Source organism: Sinohyriopsis cumingii, chromosome 13 (assembly GCF_028554795.1).
Source record: "Sinohyriopsis cumingii isolate HCF-2022 chromosome 13, ASM2855479v2, whole genome shotgun sequence".
Taxonomy (NCBI): Eukaryota; Metazoa; Mollusca; class Bivalvia; order Unionida; family Unionidae; genus Sinohyriopsis; species Sinohyriopsis cumingii.
Window position 1 is genome coordinate 18,407,943 of NC_142973.1, and position 18,135 is coordinate 18,426,077.

At 35.6% G+C, this 18,135-nt stretch overlaps 1 protein-coding gene across 1 annotated transcript in view; it reads left to right on the top strand.

Moving 5' to 3' along the window:
• The first annotated feature begins 399 nt into the window (after nucleotides 1-399).
• The window catches only part of LOC149785005 (putative ammonium transporter 1), a 38,225-nt gene continuing 20,489 nt past the window's right edge, over nucleotides 400-18,135 (top strand). Inside the window, exons 1-6 of the mRNA XM_089931173.1 lie at nucleotides 400-460; nucleotides 5,520-5,609; nucleotides 8,766-8,993; nucleotides 13,726-13,823; nucleotides 15,043-15,180; nucleotides 16,770-17,003. Coding sequence (XP_089787299.1) covers nucleotides 418-460; nucleotides 5,520-5,609; nucleotides 8,766-8,993; nucleotides 13,726-13,823; nucleotides 15,043-15,180; nucleotides 16,770-17,003 — 831 coding nt within the window. The 5' untranslated portion in view covers nucleotides 400-417. The remainder of the gene's footprint in view (nucleotides 461-5,519; nucleotides 5,610-8,765; nucleotides 8,994-13,725; nucleotides 13,824-15,042; nucleotides 15,181-16,769; nucleotides 17,004-18,135) is intronic.

Consider the following 18,135-nt stretch of genomic DNA (forward strand, 5'->3'; position numbering starts at 1 on the left):
TATATAAATCCGGCAGTTGCAATTCGGTTTGTACATGACTAAAAGCTTCAGGTGAGTGGAAGTCTAAAGTAAACATTGAATTATTACAGGGAACTGAACAATACCTTTTCTAATCAACTTTTAATTTTTGTACAGTAAGTTTCTTGGAGATTTAGAGTTTAAAAAAAAAACGTCAAATCATTAACTGAAGTTATCGAATTAGTTTTTGTTGTCTTGTACAATCGAAATCCAAGTTCATTTTGTTTCAAAAAGTTCTTATTAAATGTCAAAATGTATGATAACCATTTTTTTTCCGATTAGTGCCAAAATTTCAACTGAATAATGTGATTATTTCTTCAAACTCATTAAAAAACAAGGCAAAATATCCATTACAGGAATTATTCCTTCCGTACAGAAATGGGAGCACTTGACGATAATATGGACCAGTTTTTCTTGATCATCATTGGAATGTGTATTATTTGTAAGTATATTAATTATTATTATTATTATTATTATTATTATTATCGTGATCTTTGCTGGTGGTGTTGTAGTTAAAATGTTCAGCATATTTGTTGTATTTATCGTTTGTTCTATCTCTGAACTTTCGATACCCGTAATTTTATCTAGGCGTAAAACTAGTAAATTGCAATCTAATTAACATAATAAGTAGTAATGGAATGAGAATACTTCTCTCCCTACATCACACCTATTAAATTCTATAAATGTATGTGTGATTTTGAATGCAAATGTTTCTCTTTAAATATCAGTCGCTCTTAGACCGAAACGCCCACTTTAATGAACTTCATGTAGGATGCTGTTAATGGGACAAAGCTCTTGTCTGTATTCGAAACAGTCATGTGACAAGTAGTTATCTCCTGAACTATTGCAATGTAATAGTTTCTGACATGAATGTCAGGAGGAATTTAAAGTAATAAAGTAGTTGTCTGCATAAAATTGTCAATTTTACGAATAAAGAGAATCCTCACTTTAGTTTAGCCCCCGTCTCCATCTTTATCCTCATACCCATATTAAGGATAAATGAACTGAACATGACTCAGTTCACATATACAGAAAGATCGTGATATTTTTCAGTGACTGCAAGCAAGTAAAAATATTGACCGAACAAGAAATATACCCCATTATGTGACCCCAAGTCTAAGTTCGCATCTCCACCACTAGATGCATTCCATGAATCTAGATACTTGGTGATTATTTAATTTACCCCTGTGTATTGTTGTGTTTTAATTATTTTGCATCTTGAATAAGTGTGTATAGTATGCATTCATAGGTCTGACTCTTTCATAATTTTGATCCAGTTCATTAGTAGTATAAAAATGACGGGGTTGCCCTACTCTCTTTATTGCCTTTCCACCCGTTCTGGTCTCTGCCTACATTGCAATGTAGCCCACACGCAAGCTTTGCCTTTTGCTCACCTTTAATTTCATCCCATGGGGGTGTAAACTGACATTTGAAGTCACTTGGTCCAGTCAAAAGAGGTAGAGTCTCATCCGGATCGAAATGCCCGCGTAGAGCTCCAGTCGAGTCAAAACCCAAGCCTTTCTTGCTACTCTGTGTTGGTAGAAACAAAATCCCGCAGAAGGATGTACTTGCTTATACAGGCTAGCCTATGGTTGCGATCAATAGATACACGCTGCTCGCAGACCCAGGCAAATGAATGAATGAGTTTATTTTTTGAGCCTCTGCTGTGTATTGGTTTTCTTCACAGTGTGGTGTAATCGCAGTAGTATCGTATATGTACGTTCACAATATTTTACTGACAGAAAGAAATATATAGTTGGCCTGAGACGAGTGGTGAATAATCTCGCATTGAAGAAAGGTAGATACAATTGTTGAGTCGTAGCAAAACTATTGGAACATGCCAAATGAATGGAATGTCAAAAATGTTACCTATAAATTGAGGATGTTGTATCGTTTGAATGCATCATACAGGTTCATTAAAGAAGAACAGAAGAAGCACAGAAGGTGTACGAATTTTACAAAACAATTTCAGAACACATTGTTAAGCAAGCTAACTCTGGAGTGACCTAAGAAGAAGAACAAATAAAACTAGAAATAACCCGCGGAATATCGTGCATGAAAGAGTGCACTCTCAGATGAAACATAATAGCTCACCCACTGTACCTGAAGCGAGTGACGTCTATAATGAGGTCAGTGGCGAAGATGTTCAAAGGCAGACTAATGAAATAGATGTTTTGGGCAATAAGTATAATAATGGCATCCGAACGGACTCGTCTTCAGTGGTTGTACGAAAATTTTACACCGACCATAAAAGGAGAGATGCAAGCACCTGAAACAATTTAATGAAGCTGTTGCTAAAAGCCATGAAGTTAAAACAATTGAGGAAATTTACCAGCATTTGCATCATCTCTGGCAGCTTTGTGAATTTGTTCGTGAATTTTATAAAGCGCGTAGAAAACAAATTTAAACAAGAAACATCTGACGCTGCCCAAGCAAAAAAGATAGCACAGCAACATAAATAAATGAAATCATAATCAGGATTTATTGGGTAAAAGCATCTGATCCTGATAAAATACCAAAACTTAAACAAGCCATCGACAAAATTTCTCCATCAGAAAGACGCCTCACCTTCCTCTTGTTATCAACATGCTTACTAGGTCACAGCTAAAAAAGCTCGCACGGCAAAATGGAATTTACATACTAAGTCTTAGGAGAAACGCTTGAATTATTGAGACCCCTTATTTGTACTTAATCCAACGCCACCAGTGGTTGTCACTGCAACAACAGCAACAACGATACAACAAGTAAAACAATTTTCACTTGAGTATTGCATCCGAATGCCCAAAGGTGCAAGAAAAGCCATTATCCTTGCGGTAGTATGAACAAAACCGTAGTCTGCGTCTCGCATCTGCTATCAATACTGAAACGGCTGAATATGTTCGTACGAAAACGTAGCAATCACATGTGCATAACTTCAAATTCAAAAACGTAATAGTGAGATGGAAAATCACGTAACCAATATTCCATCCACATAATAGACAAAGACGCTAGACAGCTGTTGACGATTATGCTTCCAATAATAGTAGCGGTGTTGCAAAGCTTTGGCCACGCTGGGGTTTAAGCAAACATTTTCCTTGGTTATGCCATGTTAGTTATGACAAGTATAGATTTAAAACTGCTACACCGTGGATTCACAGTATTGCCCGCGTAATCCTGGACATCAAAGACAACAGCGTCATTTGTGATGAAATCGGCAGAAGCATTGAAAAAGATCTTCGAAACGCTGGAGAAATACACCAATGCAGGATCGAGATGGACCCACGACAGATATGCCCAGCTCGATGTCCATCTCTCGCCGTATCACCCGTTTGGTAGATCCCGTTACATAACAACAACAAACTGGGTCTCCCAAAGATCAATTATCAATGTGGAAAACTTCGTTTATCACTGTTTTGAATTGGCAATTTTGACGACCTTACACCCGGTACTACGCACACAATACTGTCTTGACTTGTTGACTGAAGCAACTTTATTTGTAACTTTTGATCACACGTCCTGTTACCGTCAGATTCTGGTGAAAAAGGTAGACGTTAACAATAAATGGCAAAGAGTACACGTGGAATGAGAAATGCCAAGAAGTTGTTTGAGAAATTAAAACTGCCTTGATAGGAATTGAGATAACGGGTCACCCACTGCCAAAAGAAGAATTTTGTTAGACACTGATGCAAATGATATGGCCATCGGAGCAATCTAGAGTCAAATGCACAGAGAGAGAGAGAGAGAGAGAGAGAGAGAGAGAGAGAGAGAGAGAGAGAGAGAGAGAGAGAGAGGGAGAGAGAGAGAGAGAGATTGCATATGGAAGTAGAACGTTCAATAAAGCTGGTAGAAATTACAGCGTGCCAGATAAAGAATTGTTAGCGTTGGGTTACTTTGCAGAGTAATGTAAACAGTATTTGCTTGGCAGAAAGTTTAGAGCCAGTACTGATCATAAAGCTCTAGTCTGGATGTTTAGTTTCAGGGAACAAAAAGTGAGAGTAGCAAGATGGTTGGAAATTTCGTCAGCATATGGCTTCATTGTTGAGTACATATCAGGAAGGCTATATAAAAATGCAATGTCAAGAATGTTTAAGCTCTTGAGATTGCAAATGCACAGGAATTGCCCCGGTGACACCTTTGAAGTGTGTGCCTGGTAAAAATGTATCGAGAAAGAGCAATGGAAATGTTAATCTCAGTGAAGTGGGGAATGAATTTAACAAATGTGTGAAGAAAAAAAAAAGCTTTCATACAACCTCGTGAGATTGTTTCCAAAAGATATGAGTCAGTGGACAGAGCATTGGGTTGCCCAGGTGTGGGGCTAGATATCAACAAGCCAGAGGAAGGTTCATGTTGATAGGTACCAGCAGAGATAACGCAGACTATGGCCCAGTATGTAGAGAATATAACTGATAGGGAGGCTGATGGAGTGGTAGCTTAGACGGTGCGATCCAATCAAAATGGATCTGAGGCAACCCCAAGCTTTTTGAGATGGAAATGATTTGGGCAGCGGCATAATCTCTGTCTCAAGTGGAACTTAAGGATAGTGGATGTATGGAAGCTGAGATATTGTATTTAAAGGCCTTCCGTTCTTTTATGGATAGTAGTAATAGAAATCCCTTTGAAATGGATAGTTACCTAGGGAGGGCAGCTGATGTGCACTTTGTAATAGAAATGACACGGTAAACGAAGGCAGTTGTGTTGCTGAAGATGCTGTTTGTATTAGCTCTTAAGAGGTGCAAGACACGTTTAGGTCATGTCAGAAGATTAAGAATGTTGCATATAAATAGTCTAAATTGTGGATATTTTGGAATGATCATGATCGACTTTGTGAGGGTTTACGTCAATTACAAGATGTGACTGAAGACAGAGATTACATCATTTAGGCAAAGAAGATGAGTGTAAAGTAAAACAAGGTGAACACTGGACTAGGAAGTCTGTTGTGGAGAACGATGCTCCAATTACGGATTTGATAGGCCGATACGCATACCACCTCGAAGAACCTACAAGAAGCAGATGAAGATATATAATTAATCTGCATGTACCAACGTAATGGAGAGAGACCACCCAACACTGAATTGGTGAAGCGAAGGCCATCGGCAAGGCAAGGCATTAATGGCTCTTATGAGATTCTCTACAATTTCATAATAGGTTGCTGTACAGGCATAGGAGGATTAGCACCGGTACATTTTTACAGATAATTATGCGTGGATGCCTTGGAATTGTAATCTTGTGTCTAATTGTATGCTGACAGGTCACTTGGGTATAAACAAACTAGTGGGAAGAAACAACATAAATAGTGCTGGTTTGAAATGAAAAGAGGAGATAACCATTTAAAGAATAAATACTTACCCGTCACACATGGCATTAAATGTAATAGTTCCACAGTTTATTTATAATTATGTATTTAAGTTTTGATCCGTAGCATCCATCCAGAAAAATAATTGCGATCATAATACAAACTATGATAACCGGATGTGCAATCAATGTAGAATGAAAACGTCTCAGTAGCATTGTTTCTTTTTTAGTTATGCAATGTGGTTTCGCATTTCTGGAGGCAGGCTCAGTACGAAGCAAGAACGCTACCAACATTCTAGTCAAAAATTTCTTTGACTGTTGTAAGTCTACATGTTTTTTTTCTAACTTCATTTAGGCAACATGCAGAGCTCAGCTTGATAATTTTATAAAATGAACAATTCGCTTATTTCATGACATAGTTTACTCTGCTGACATCACGAAATGAACCAACAGGCTATCATCTAATTAACGATATGGACCTTACACGCCTTGTTCCATTATCTATCTCATGTAAGGCTACCGTTTTTGTTCTTAATTCAAACACTGTGGAAATTGAAACAGGATATATATTTATTAATAATATTGGCAGCAATATTTATTCAATAATTTATTTAGTTAATTGTTTTTAAACAATTATTAGTTTAATGATTGACTGGATACAAAAGGTCGTTATTATGCAATATGCAAGTTATATGATTTTATCTATCGAAGACTTGGACGATTTAATTGCGAACACTGTTTTTGAAAACTGACTGATTATGTTTTAAACCCAACTCCATTAAAACTGACAGATTATGTTTTAAACCCCTACTCCATTAAAACTGACAGATTATGTTTTAAAGCCCATCTCTATTAAAACGGACAGATTATGTTTTAAAGCCCAACTCCATTAAAACTGACAGATTATGTTTTAAACTCCTCCTTCTTTAAAACTGAACGATTATGTTTTAAGCAACTACTCCATTAAAGCTGACTGATTATGTCTTAAACCCCATCTCCATTAAAACTGACAGATTATGTTTTAAAGCCCAACTCCATTAAAACTGACAGATTATGTTTTAAACTCCTACTTCTTTAAAACTGAACGATTATGTTTTAAACACCTACTCCATTAAAACTGACTGATTATGTCTTAAACCCATCTTCATTAAAACTGTCTGATTATGTTTTAAAGCCCAACTCCATTAAAACTGACTGATTATGTTTTAAACTCTTACTCCTTTAAAACTGAACGGTTATGTTTTAAACCCCATATCCATTAAAACTGATTATGTTTAAAACCCCTACTCTATTATAACTGACAGACTATGTTTTAAAGCCATATTCTATTAAAACTAACTGATTATGTTTTAAAGCCCCACTCCATTAAAACCGACTGCTTATGTTTCAAACCCCTACTCCATTAAAACTGACAGACAGATTATGTTTTAAACCCCTACTCCATTCATTAAAACTGATTATGTTTTAAACTTCTACTCCATTAAAACTGGCTGATTATTTTTGAAAGCCCTACTCCATTAAACTGACTGATTATGTTTTAAAGCCCTGCTCCATTAAAACATAACGATTATGCTTTAAGTCCATCTCCATTAAAACTGACAGATTATGTTTTAAAGCCCTACTCCATTAAAACTGACTGATTATGTTTTAAAGCCCTACTCCATTAAAACTGACTGATTATGTTTTAAAGCCCTACTCCATTAAAACTGACTGATTATGTTTTAAAGCCCTACTCCATTCAACTGACTGATTATGTTTTAAAGCCCTACTCCATTAAAACTGACTGATTATGTTTTAAAGCCCAACTCCATTAAAACTGACTGATTATGTTTTAAAGCCCTACTCCATTAAAACTGACTGATTATGTTTTAAAGCCTTGCTCAGTTATAACTGACTGATTATATTTTAAAGCCTTACATTAAAACTGACTGATTATCTTTGAGACCCCATCTCCATTAAAACTGACAATACATAACAATCTCGTACTGGCGAGTTTGCACGTTACATATTTAATCTTGCACGTTGTTCATGATCAACTTACTCGAAAAATAGCAGGTTGAACAATTTATGAGTTTAAAATTAATTAGGTACTCAAAAACTGAACTGCCAATGATGAAGCTACTTAATACATAACAAAAATTATTTAATAACGCTCTTAAAAACCGGACAGCAAATAATTAACTATTATTTGTACATCATACAGGCGCGTGATTTCATTTCTTATAGATATATTCTCTCAAAGAACATAATTACAATGATATAATTTGATTTTTAACAAATCTACTTAATGAAAGTCATGGAAGCCTAGATATCTCAGTTTTTTTAACCTATAATTGCAGTTTAGATTTTAAAAAAGATCTTTTAAAAGCATTTCAGAGAGAAGATGTGTACTCTGTGATAGAATCTTTTTCTGTAGGCAGAAATTTATATTAAATACAAACTTGGTCCATCGGCCTATAATAGTATACTAAGTGATAATGAACATTTGTTGGATACCAACGGACCATTGAAGAATATTATTCACCACAAAGCAGTACTAATGCCGGAAAAATTATTTAAAGAAATCAGTCACTTGTTTTTGGCTTGATCTGACAAAGCAGACAGATATTATTAATTACAGAACGGCCAATAAAAACTAAAGTCATTTTATTCAGATTCATTTAATTGCTTTGAAGAACATTCCCCATAATCCATGCTAAATGTTTGATATGTATGATGTTGCTCCCCTGTTCCTATATATTAAAACATGATATCCCGTGTTTAGAAACCACTGTAACATATGCATATACATTTGATATATTTTAATTTATTTTCTACTAAAACCATTATTTCAAATATATGGTGAATATTTTTTGAAGTACCTTGTAATGCACAGAAAATACGTACACCAAAATATTTTGAGAGACTAAAGGACTTTAAATATAAAAGAATTCATATGATATTAAATGTTGCCTTATGCCATAATCTTTCAATAGATATTCTGACAAAAATAACACAAGCCCACTACACATTAAACCTACTTAGTTAAGTTTTATCTTTATTCACAATGGTTATTAAAGGAAAGGAAATACAATTTCCATCTGCATTCACTTTGAAAGATCAAGAATTCGTTTCAAGGTGGTTGTGCCTAAACTATCTCAGACAGCCTCAAAGTCAAGTTATTTTTTTTACTATTCAACAACGAAGCCCATTTTAAAACAGCCACCGAAAAAGATACGTGTCGCCTTTAACCAGCGAAAACTTAATTTAATGAAAACATTCAATATCTACTCTGCGATATAACTGTTTTATTTGCGTCGGTTATTGTAGCGTACATGCCGTTTTCTGACAAATCTCAATGGTGTCACTCGATGACATTCAGCACACATATGACATCACTAGAAGTCACTTAGCTGCTCTCTGGCTTTTAGCTTTCCCGATTTCATCTTACATGGGTATGTAATAATCTATGACATATTTGTTCTGTTCGTTTTCAGTCATAGCTGGAATTGCCTATTGGCTTATAGGTTACGCATTTGCCTATGGAGAAGGAAATGATTTCATTGGTTGGAAGTATTTTGCGTCCTCTGAACTCCCAGACACCAAATACGCATTCTTCTTCTTCCAATATACGTTTGCTTCCACCTCCTCCACCATCGTATCTGGGGCAGTGGCCGAGAGGTGTGAATTTCTCGCCTACTTAGTATACAGCTTCTTCATAACAGGTACTATTCATCTACCGTAGATGCATTCTGAAAAGTGTATGGCTTCATTCTTCCGTGCACAAAACTGTCCAAATTTTGGTGTTGTATAGCATCACATAGGTTAAAGCTGTTTCCTGTAGTTGAATACATTTGGTCTTGTCTAAAGTATTCTTTTCAAATTCTTAACAATTTAATTTCACTTAATAAACAAATTTACGTGAAAGAAAATTTCGACAGTCGTGGAGATATAGGCTTTAATCCCTTTCATGCATTTATTTCCGGTCAAATCCAAACCAGTTTTTATGTTCGTATTACAGTAACCATTGAAGTTTGGGACGTTATATGGATAAATACCGAGTAAGTCGCCTCTTCAAATGAGATAATATTGTTTGGTTCATTCCAAGGATGAGGTCTATGTTTATTGATTGAAGAGAGGCCTCGTTACTTTGGCGCCGGAGGGCAGATTATATCATATAAATTAACTGACACAATATGCTAAAACGTTGAAGATCACATCTGCCCCTGTTGAATTTAAAATAAAAAATCATCAACTGATTTGCGTCAGGGTCCCTGCTACTAATTGAAAATCTTTTGTCATACTTGTGAAGAATGTTGGTTTTGGATATCGAGGTATCCGGAGGTTCTTCATAGTCTTCCGTCTTCTTTAGATGCGCATACTGAACTTTGCAGCCCGTACCTGCATCCTTTGCGCAGACGGTGTCATCAAGAACAGAATATATTCTGTCCAATAAAGAGGTATTTACTGCATATATTTTTTCCAGGCGGTGTCATGTGTGATTCATCAAGGGTACATCATATTCGGTCATATTAAATACCCGCTAGCTGTTTTTGTTTCGACAACTAAGAGGATAGTTTCAACTGAATCATTCGGACACTGATCAAAAGTTATATGCTTGCAACGATTTTAGGAGTTAACGTTTCAGAGCAAAGAAGCTTATGAAAACTCATTGAAAACTTACAACGGGTCGTAGAAAGTATTTGTTTGCTCAGTCCACGTTCACAAGACACAATGCTTACCAATTGCGCTGAAATGGTAGATTTTAATGAATGCGCACGGTCTGAAAGCAAAACTAGCGAAATAGGAAGTGGACAAAGAATAAACTAAATATAGAATATATTTAGAGTGACATATTAGATAGCTGAAATAGTCTGAAGTAGAAGATTAAGGCTGAATATAAAAAAATTAAGTGATTAATTGCTTGATCAACTGGTGAGGACTTTCGAAATGACTTGTCAGATGAAGAACATGTACATATCAATATCATTAATAAACGTTCCATTAGAGAGAATATAATAACAACGCGCGGAATACTTCCCAATTACTTCTGAAATAATCTGCAAACACGTGGGCGAAACTGAGAATGCTTTTTACAGGTCTGTTATATCTCCAAAAACTGTGACAATGAGACATTTGTGTCTATTAGGATATAAATTTGTATTGCATTAAGATATAAATTTGTGTTGCATTAGAATAAAAATGTGAGTTGTATTAAGATATAAATTTGTCTGTATTTGGATATCAATTTGTGGAAAAAAGAAATTTAACTTTAATTCTAGCATAACCCTAAACACATGGTGTCGAAGTAATTTTGAAAAACACAACCATTTTATTAAATGCAAAGGACTTATAGGAGATTATGGTTTGGGCGTATTCCGAAGGCTACAACCTTTATGCATAATGCTCAGTTAAAATGAGACAAGTGTAATCACTACGATACGTGATAGAGATACATTCTGCCATATTCTATTATTGTGTATATTTAATTTGTATTTTCTCTTAGTTTTTCTCCATGATTGTATGTTATGTATAATTGTATTTTGGACACGACTTTGTCCAAAATCAGGTTTTATGTGTACCTGACTAGTAACGTTCATTTGTTTAACCGTATAAGAAGATTCTGGCAAATTCCACTGACAGAAATGGCAAAGGAAAGTTCGACATTGCTAACTCCAGACTAACTTTATTAGTATAATGTGAAGCCGTTTGGGACAAAGGATTCACCTTGTACCTTCCAAAGTTTAATAGACATGATATCTGGTGTAGATAATCGTGAAACTTACACTTGCAACGACACTTGGAAAGATCACTTTGAAACAATTCGGAATTTTGTTGATAGACTCAGTGATGCAAATTTGATGTTTAATTTCAGTAAAAGAGAGTTTCACCGTACATGTGTTACACTTCTAGGACATATCGTGATACACAATCGGGTTAAGCCTACAGACGTTAAGGTCAAGGGTGTCTCTAAATTATCTGTGTCTATCTATAAGAAGGAACTTATGCTATCCTCGGGTATAGCTGGAAAGTGTCGAAATTGAGTTCTAATACTGTCATAATTGGTGAAACCCGGACCATTTTATTGATCAGGCAAAAAACAAAACAAGTTTCATTGATTTGAAAAATGTCAGGAGGCTTTTGATAAGCTGAAGGTCTTATTTAAGATTGCACCAGTTCTTTCAGCTCCAAATTTTAGCTTGTTGATGTAGGTGATGTTGGGCTGCGTGGAGTATGTATTCAAGAAGACAAAATGATGTAGATCATATTATGCATTGTGCTATTTTTAAAGATATTAAATAAGCAACAGAGAAATTATTCCACAATCCAAAATGAACGTTTGGCTTTAATACTGGCTGTGCAACACCTTGAAGTGTATATAAGTTCATTATTGGATTCAGTGATCACAACCCCCTTACTTCCATTGGCAGGATGAGAACAAATATTTGAAATTATTATGGTCGAGTTTGATGTTGCAGGAATACAATATTGGCATCAGGCACATCAAGAGAGAAGATAATCAACTTGCAGATGCACTTTCACGTGCATAGAAGTTTTCTATTGCTTTCTGTAAATTTTGTGTCATTCCTAAGACTTCATCTTATGTAATGTTTTTCACATGTACATTTCACTAATATTTTAAAGAAAATGTTAGTGTACAAATCGTTCTTATTATGACTGGAAGTGTTACGTATATTTAATTTGTATTGTTTGTTAGTTTTTTCTCCATGTATGTTATATAAAATTGTATTTGGACCTGACTGTTTCCGAAAATCAAGTTCATGTTGTACCTGACCATTAACCATTATGTGTAAACTACAGAATACGTCGCTAATATTTTCTGCACGAGTGTTTGTGAAATGTTCAGATCTTTTTCATTATAGGTAAATATGTTGGGTCTGGGTCTAGGATATTTGATTTTCCCCATACAAAATCCGGTCAACCTGATGTCTGCCATAATCTTTATTAGAATTCAATTAATAAAACTTACCTTGCTGACAACGTAAATTTTCTAGAAATGAACATTTGACCCTCATCCTTGTGCTATTTTTGTGCTTTAGTTTTTATGTAACGTTGTTTACTGGGGAAAATTACTCATTCGTGCTTTAACATCTTTAGCAGAATCATTCTTATTGTTGTGTTCAGATTTCTTTTCGGTGGAATTATTTATTGAATTTTTTTCACTGGAAATGCAGAGCATTCATTAATAATATTCTTGGACTGGAAATTAATTTGGAGTTATAGTGAATTAAGTCAAGAACATTTTGGGATTATATTATTGTCATACATCAAAAGACTGTTACTACATCATCCAAGTGCATATTAGCATATTCGAGACTACAGGAACACCAACACATTCAATACTGGAACTTAATTGGAATACTCTTGAAATCAGTTGAAAATTCAAACATTTGGACTTGTGAAAACACGTTTAGCATTATTTCAGATTCACAGTTTCCAAAGTTCTTTTGTTTTAGTATCCGATTTGTATTCTAGATAAATAAAGTAATTGTAGGATTTTACATAAACTTTTGATCGTAAAGTCGAACCACTATCAGGGCTTGATGGGTGTTCAGTAATGCCGTTTTTATCCAGACAACTAGGTACACCATTTCACTGAAAGCACGTGATTCTAGTCAACCCGTATCTTCCTATGTTCTGCTTGCACACGTCTAGGGGGTGAATGCAAATAAATTCAAACAACAGTAACCCGAAATCACCCTGCTCTTATTTCCTGGTTGGAATATCGTCTATATTTGGCACGTGCTCAGCCTATCAAATGTCAAAGACTAAGTAAGTACTTTTTCATCAATGATGAACAACCTTTTTAAACTTTGTATCCATTTATTTCATAAGCCGTCATTGGAGCACAGGCCCGTCCCCACTGCAGCAATTTCGGAAATGTTTGATTTTGTACAAAAGTTTATAAGTTGAAAATTAAGCAATTTATCTTTTAAATTAAATCCTTTGAAATTCTAAAGACCTCAGCAAGATTGAAATTTGAAATATCATGTGTTGCACTGATCATATCCTTGCCATGGTGAACTAAGTGCATATTTGCTATTAAAAGTTTTAAAGTCATTTACCTGCAAATCGGTTCTAAAATCCACTCATTTCCATACCTAAACGAAACTATAATGTCACAGATCCTACAGATCTTAACACACGGCGATCTGTTTTTTTGCGAGATTATACGCAGAATTACAGAATTCTGCCACTAACGTGCACCTCCCCCCCCCCCATTGAAATGCGCAATATAGGAAACGCCGTGTTTTAATGATATATTTGAAATTATTCTAGGCATGTTTTTCGTCTGTTTTCCTCTTGCTTCTTCTTCTCCTTCTTCTTCTTCTTCTTCTTCTTCTTCTTCCGTTGCTGTTGGATAATAGCAATCCCATATACACCATATATCAACCATTACTATTTATACAAAAAATTTCTTAATCATGTTTCCAGGCATCATCTACCCACTAGTGACTCACTGGACGTGGGCTGGGGGATTCCTCTACAAAGGAGTAGATTACGGAGGCGATATAGGACACGTAGGATACAGGGTGAGTCACGTGATATGTTCAGATTCAAAATTTGACAGATGTTCTTGCGTTTTGTCCGTCGGCGATGAATGTCACAGTAAATGATATATAGCAGCCATGCTGTTCGTCCATCGGTCATCATTGATGTCCTACTGTCCGTTCTCAGTCAGTAACATGTTCTGCGTGAAATGTTGGTTCAGCTTCTTTTTGTGTGTTTGAAAACTCAGTGAATTCGATAAGCATGGGTGGAATATCATTATCTAACAACACAACTGTATCGGAGGAATCAAACATTCCTGTAAGGCTAAAAGTCAAAGTATTAGAGGAAAGTTTCAAGTCTGTGGTTGGAATTCAACGTGTAAATATTTCTTGCAAATAATATGGTTACGATGCAAAGTGTTAAGAGACATTGCATTAAGTTAACCGTCTCATCAGGAATATCTCTTGAGATTTTGTTGTCAAAACGTGAATGGTGAAAGTTTTAAATTTGTGTAAGTCTGATTTGGATTTTTAATGTAGCTTTACCAAGTTTCAGTCACATGTCTGCAGTAAGGCAGTTTATAAAGTGATATCTAGTGTGATATCTAGCACTGGGGTAACATTGTACTACAATTCAAGGTCTCATTTCTGCCACACTTGAAATGCAGTTAGGTTACCGGGATATTTTTACCTGCTTGAAATCTTCAGGTACATACCACATTCCTTTCTTGAGTAACTAGGAAACACCACGTACCAGATTCTTCCTCCTATGCAAGCTTACCTACATTTAATATCTCGAGACTCCCATGATACAATGTTTCTAAACGTCCATGAATAAAACGAAAGGCTTTTGTAAAATGATTTTGAGTGTGCCACGATCAATATGAGTACACAATGTTTACAAGCGGCGAAGAGTATATTTGACGGAAGTGCGGATGCTGTGTGTTTCATTTCCAAATATTACTGTCATGTGTGTCCGAAATATCGATATTTCGCGGTACTATATTATAAATGACAATTGTGGCTTTAGGAAGTATAAAGATGGTAAATTCAATGGATTTAGGAGCAGGTCATATTGAAACTAGGTATCCTCTGCCCACTCCTGCAACAATGGGTAAAAATAGTGTGCGCTAGTATCGTGCCCGTATTGTGAAGTACACTCATATTCATTGAAATCGTCGTACATCAACTCCTTTTGTGCCCACAACAAATAGCAATTTTCATTTTTAATCATTGTAAAATGTTGTCTTTCAATTTTAAGGACTTCTCCGGCAGTGGAATTGTGCACGTGGTAGGGGGAGTGGCTTCGTTCGTAGGGGCCGTGCTGTTGGGACCACGGATAGGTAGATTTGACAAGAAAGCAAAGATTGTAGCCAAGATCAGGGGACATTCCGTACCGGCAAGTCAATTAACCTATCAAAAATATTTTACATTTGTATTTATTGAAAATCAGTATGCCATTTTGTGTTGCTTTCAAGACTATATTGTTAGGTGACATATCGGGTTGGACATCGCAGTCGGGTTTAGTCTGCTTTGTTACCTCTTCCTTTGAAGAAGAAATACAGAAATATGTATGCCTTCTGTTATGTCTAACTGGTGACATTTCTGGTCTCTCTCCCCCTTCGTATGTCTGCAGCATTTGACACAATAGACCATTATATATTGCTTCACTGTGTCCAGTATTTATTTGGCAATCTTGATAAAGCCTTACTGTGGTTCAAGTCCTACTTGGTCAACAGGATCCAAATTGTGTCTGCAAATGGAGTACACTCCAGCCCAGTTAATCTATGTTGTGGTGTTCCACAGGGGTCTGCTTTTGGACATGTTCACTTCATTCTATACACTCAGTCGCTCTCAATTGTCATAGATCATCATTCAGTATCTCACCAATGGTACGCTAACGACACCCAGAGAGGTGCATTTCTGATGTGAAATCATGGATGACATGTAACAAGCTGCAGATGTATGATGATAAAACTGAGGCCATTCTGATCACAACACAAAGACTTTCTCATTCACATCCTTTACCTCAAACAATAAATATCAGCAACACCAACATTAAATTCACACAGTCAGTACGAAATCTAGGTAAATAATAAATATCAGCAACACCAACCTTAAATTCACACAGTCAGTACGAAATCTAGGTGTTACTCTGGACAGTACTCTCACATTGCACCAACATGTCATGAACATATGCAAGTCTACATGTCTTGAGCTGAGACGCATCAGCTTCATTCGCAAACATCTTTCAGCTGATGTCACTAAAACACTTGTGTGTTCATTAGTACTTTCAAGATTGGACTATTGTAACTCAATTTTGTCTCACTCATCTCAATATCTACTCCAGAAACTTCACAATGTTCAAAACCCAGCTGCTCGGATCATACTTAGAGTACCCCTATCAGAGCACACCTCCCCGCCGCTCTGAATCCTACAATGGCTATCTATTCGATCCAGAATCAAACACAAAAATTGTTCTCTGTGCTACATTTCACTGACGGACTCCATTCCTACATACCTATCCGACCTCACCCATGTGTACACATCAGCAAGATACTTACTCTCCTCATCTGACAACCGTATACTCATTATTCCCACTATGAAAACGTAGTCATATAGACAACGTTGTTTTGCATACCAGGGCCCAGCAATCGCCCACTGAACTTAGACACAAAGACACAGTGATCCCATTCAAGAGTGCACTTAAAGCTCACTTATTTCGACTGCAAGAACAAACTTAAAGACTTAATAATGTTCCCTATCTTAAATATTTTCAGCATGTTTTTTATGTTTTCTAATTTCATGGTGTTTGTTTTTTGCAATCATATCATTATATATGTTTCTTATGTTATAGGTGTTTTCTAATGTCGTAAAGCGCTTAGAGCTTCTAAAGATTAGGAGCTACACAAAGTCCTCCTATATATATATATATATATATATATATATATATATATATATATATATATAATTCATGTATCTTCGCAGATTACAGCTCTGGGCGGTTTCATTCTATTTTTCGGTTTCCTGGCATTCAACGGCGGATCACAAATTACCATTCAGAATGAGGGTGACGGTGCCGCTGTCAGCATTGCCGTCGTTAACACTTTCATCTCGGCATCCTTTGCCGCCTTTACTGCGTTTTTCATCAATAGAACACACATATTCGGAAACAGCTCTTGGAGTTTGCTGAATGCTATCAACGGGTCACTCGCCGGAATGGTATAGTTCCATGTTAAACCATGTTCTTATTCAGCCTGTATTTCCCTCTGTCTGCCAAACTGGCGGTGGTCTCACAGTATGTATTTCTGGCTGGCGTATCGTGTGTGTGTGTGTGTGTGTGTGATTTGGATTTTAAAAAGCTCTAACAATTTTTCAGTCATATCGCTACAATGTCTGCAATGTTGGATTTTTTTAGTGATGTCTAGCAATGGGGCATCATGCCGCAGACATGTAGCAAGATTTGTCCGTTTTGTCGTTTGTATTCTTTCCCTTTATATATATATATATATATATATATATATATATATATATATATATATATATATATATATATATATATATATATATATAGTTTATGTATATGTCATTTGCATTATTTGTTATTTTTTTAAAATTTATTTTATTTCATTAAATGCTATTGATCTAACATGTTGGATTTGACCATGTTCAACTCCAAGTTCGTTTTCTATTTGAACTGAATCGTTGAATTTCTTTAATTCAGTAAACAACTTAAATATTCTCTATGTGTATGGGTTAACTATCATGATTATTAGCTTCGCATGAGACAAATACTTTGTGTTTACCATATTTTATAGTCTAATTATAAAAATCTTTTAAACATTAGGAATCTTCTAGCAGGCTATTTCGATAAAGGTAATATTTTTTTCTTAGAAATTGTTAATTGTGACCTGAAGTCTAGTAGATGAATCTATAATCTTGTTTGTATAAATCTAACTCAATTGTGCTTTAAGATCTTAGCAAATTCAATTGTATTATTTTTGTGTCCATCGTTTCATTGGGCTGGAGTTTATTAAATCAAATTATTTATTCAGTGGACATATAAAGCGCACATAAAAATAACATTCTTGAAAATATAGACTTGAATTTACTGTCGAATTTCAAAAAAGGATGTATCCTTGGATTTTAGAATTGTGATCCAACTAAAGACTGCTTGTAAACCACCACTACACAGTCCACCACAGGCACATCAACACTTTCATCACTGGATTTAATTTGGATTTCCAATAAAGTTTATTCAGAAGTTTAATAATTAGGAATTGTGTCTGTGAAGATAGGATTATTTGGGATTTAATTTGCAATACGTAAGTATGTTTGTTTTACATTTTCTTTT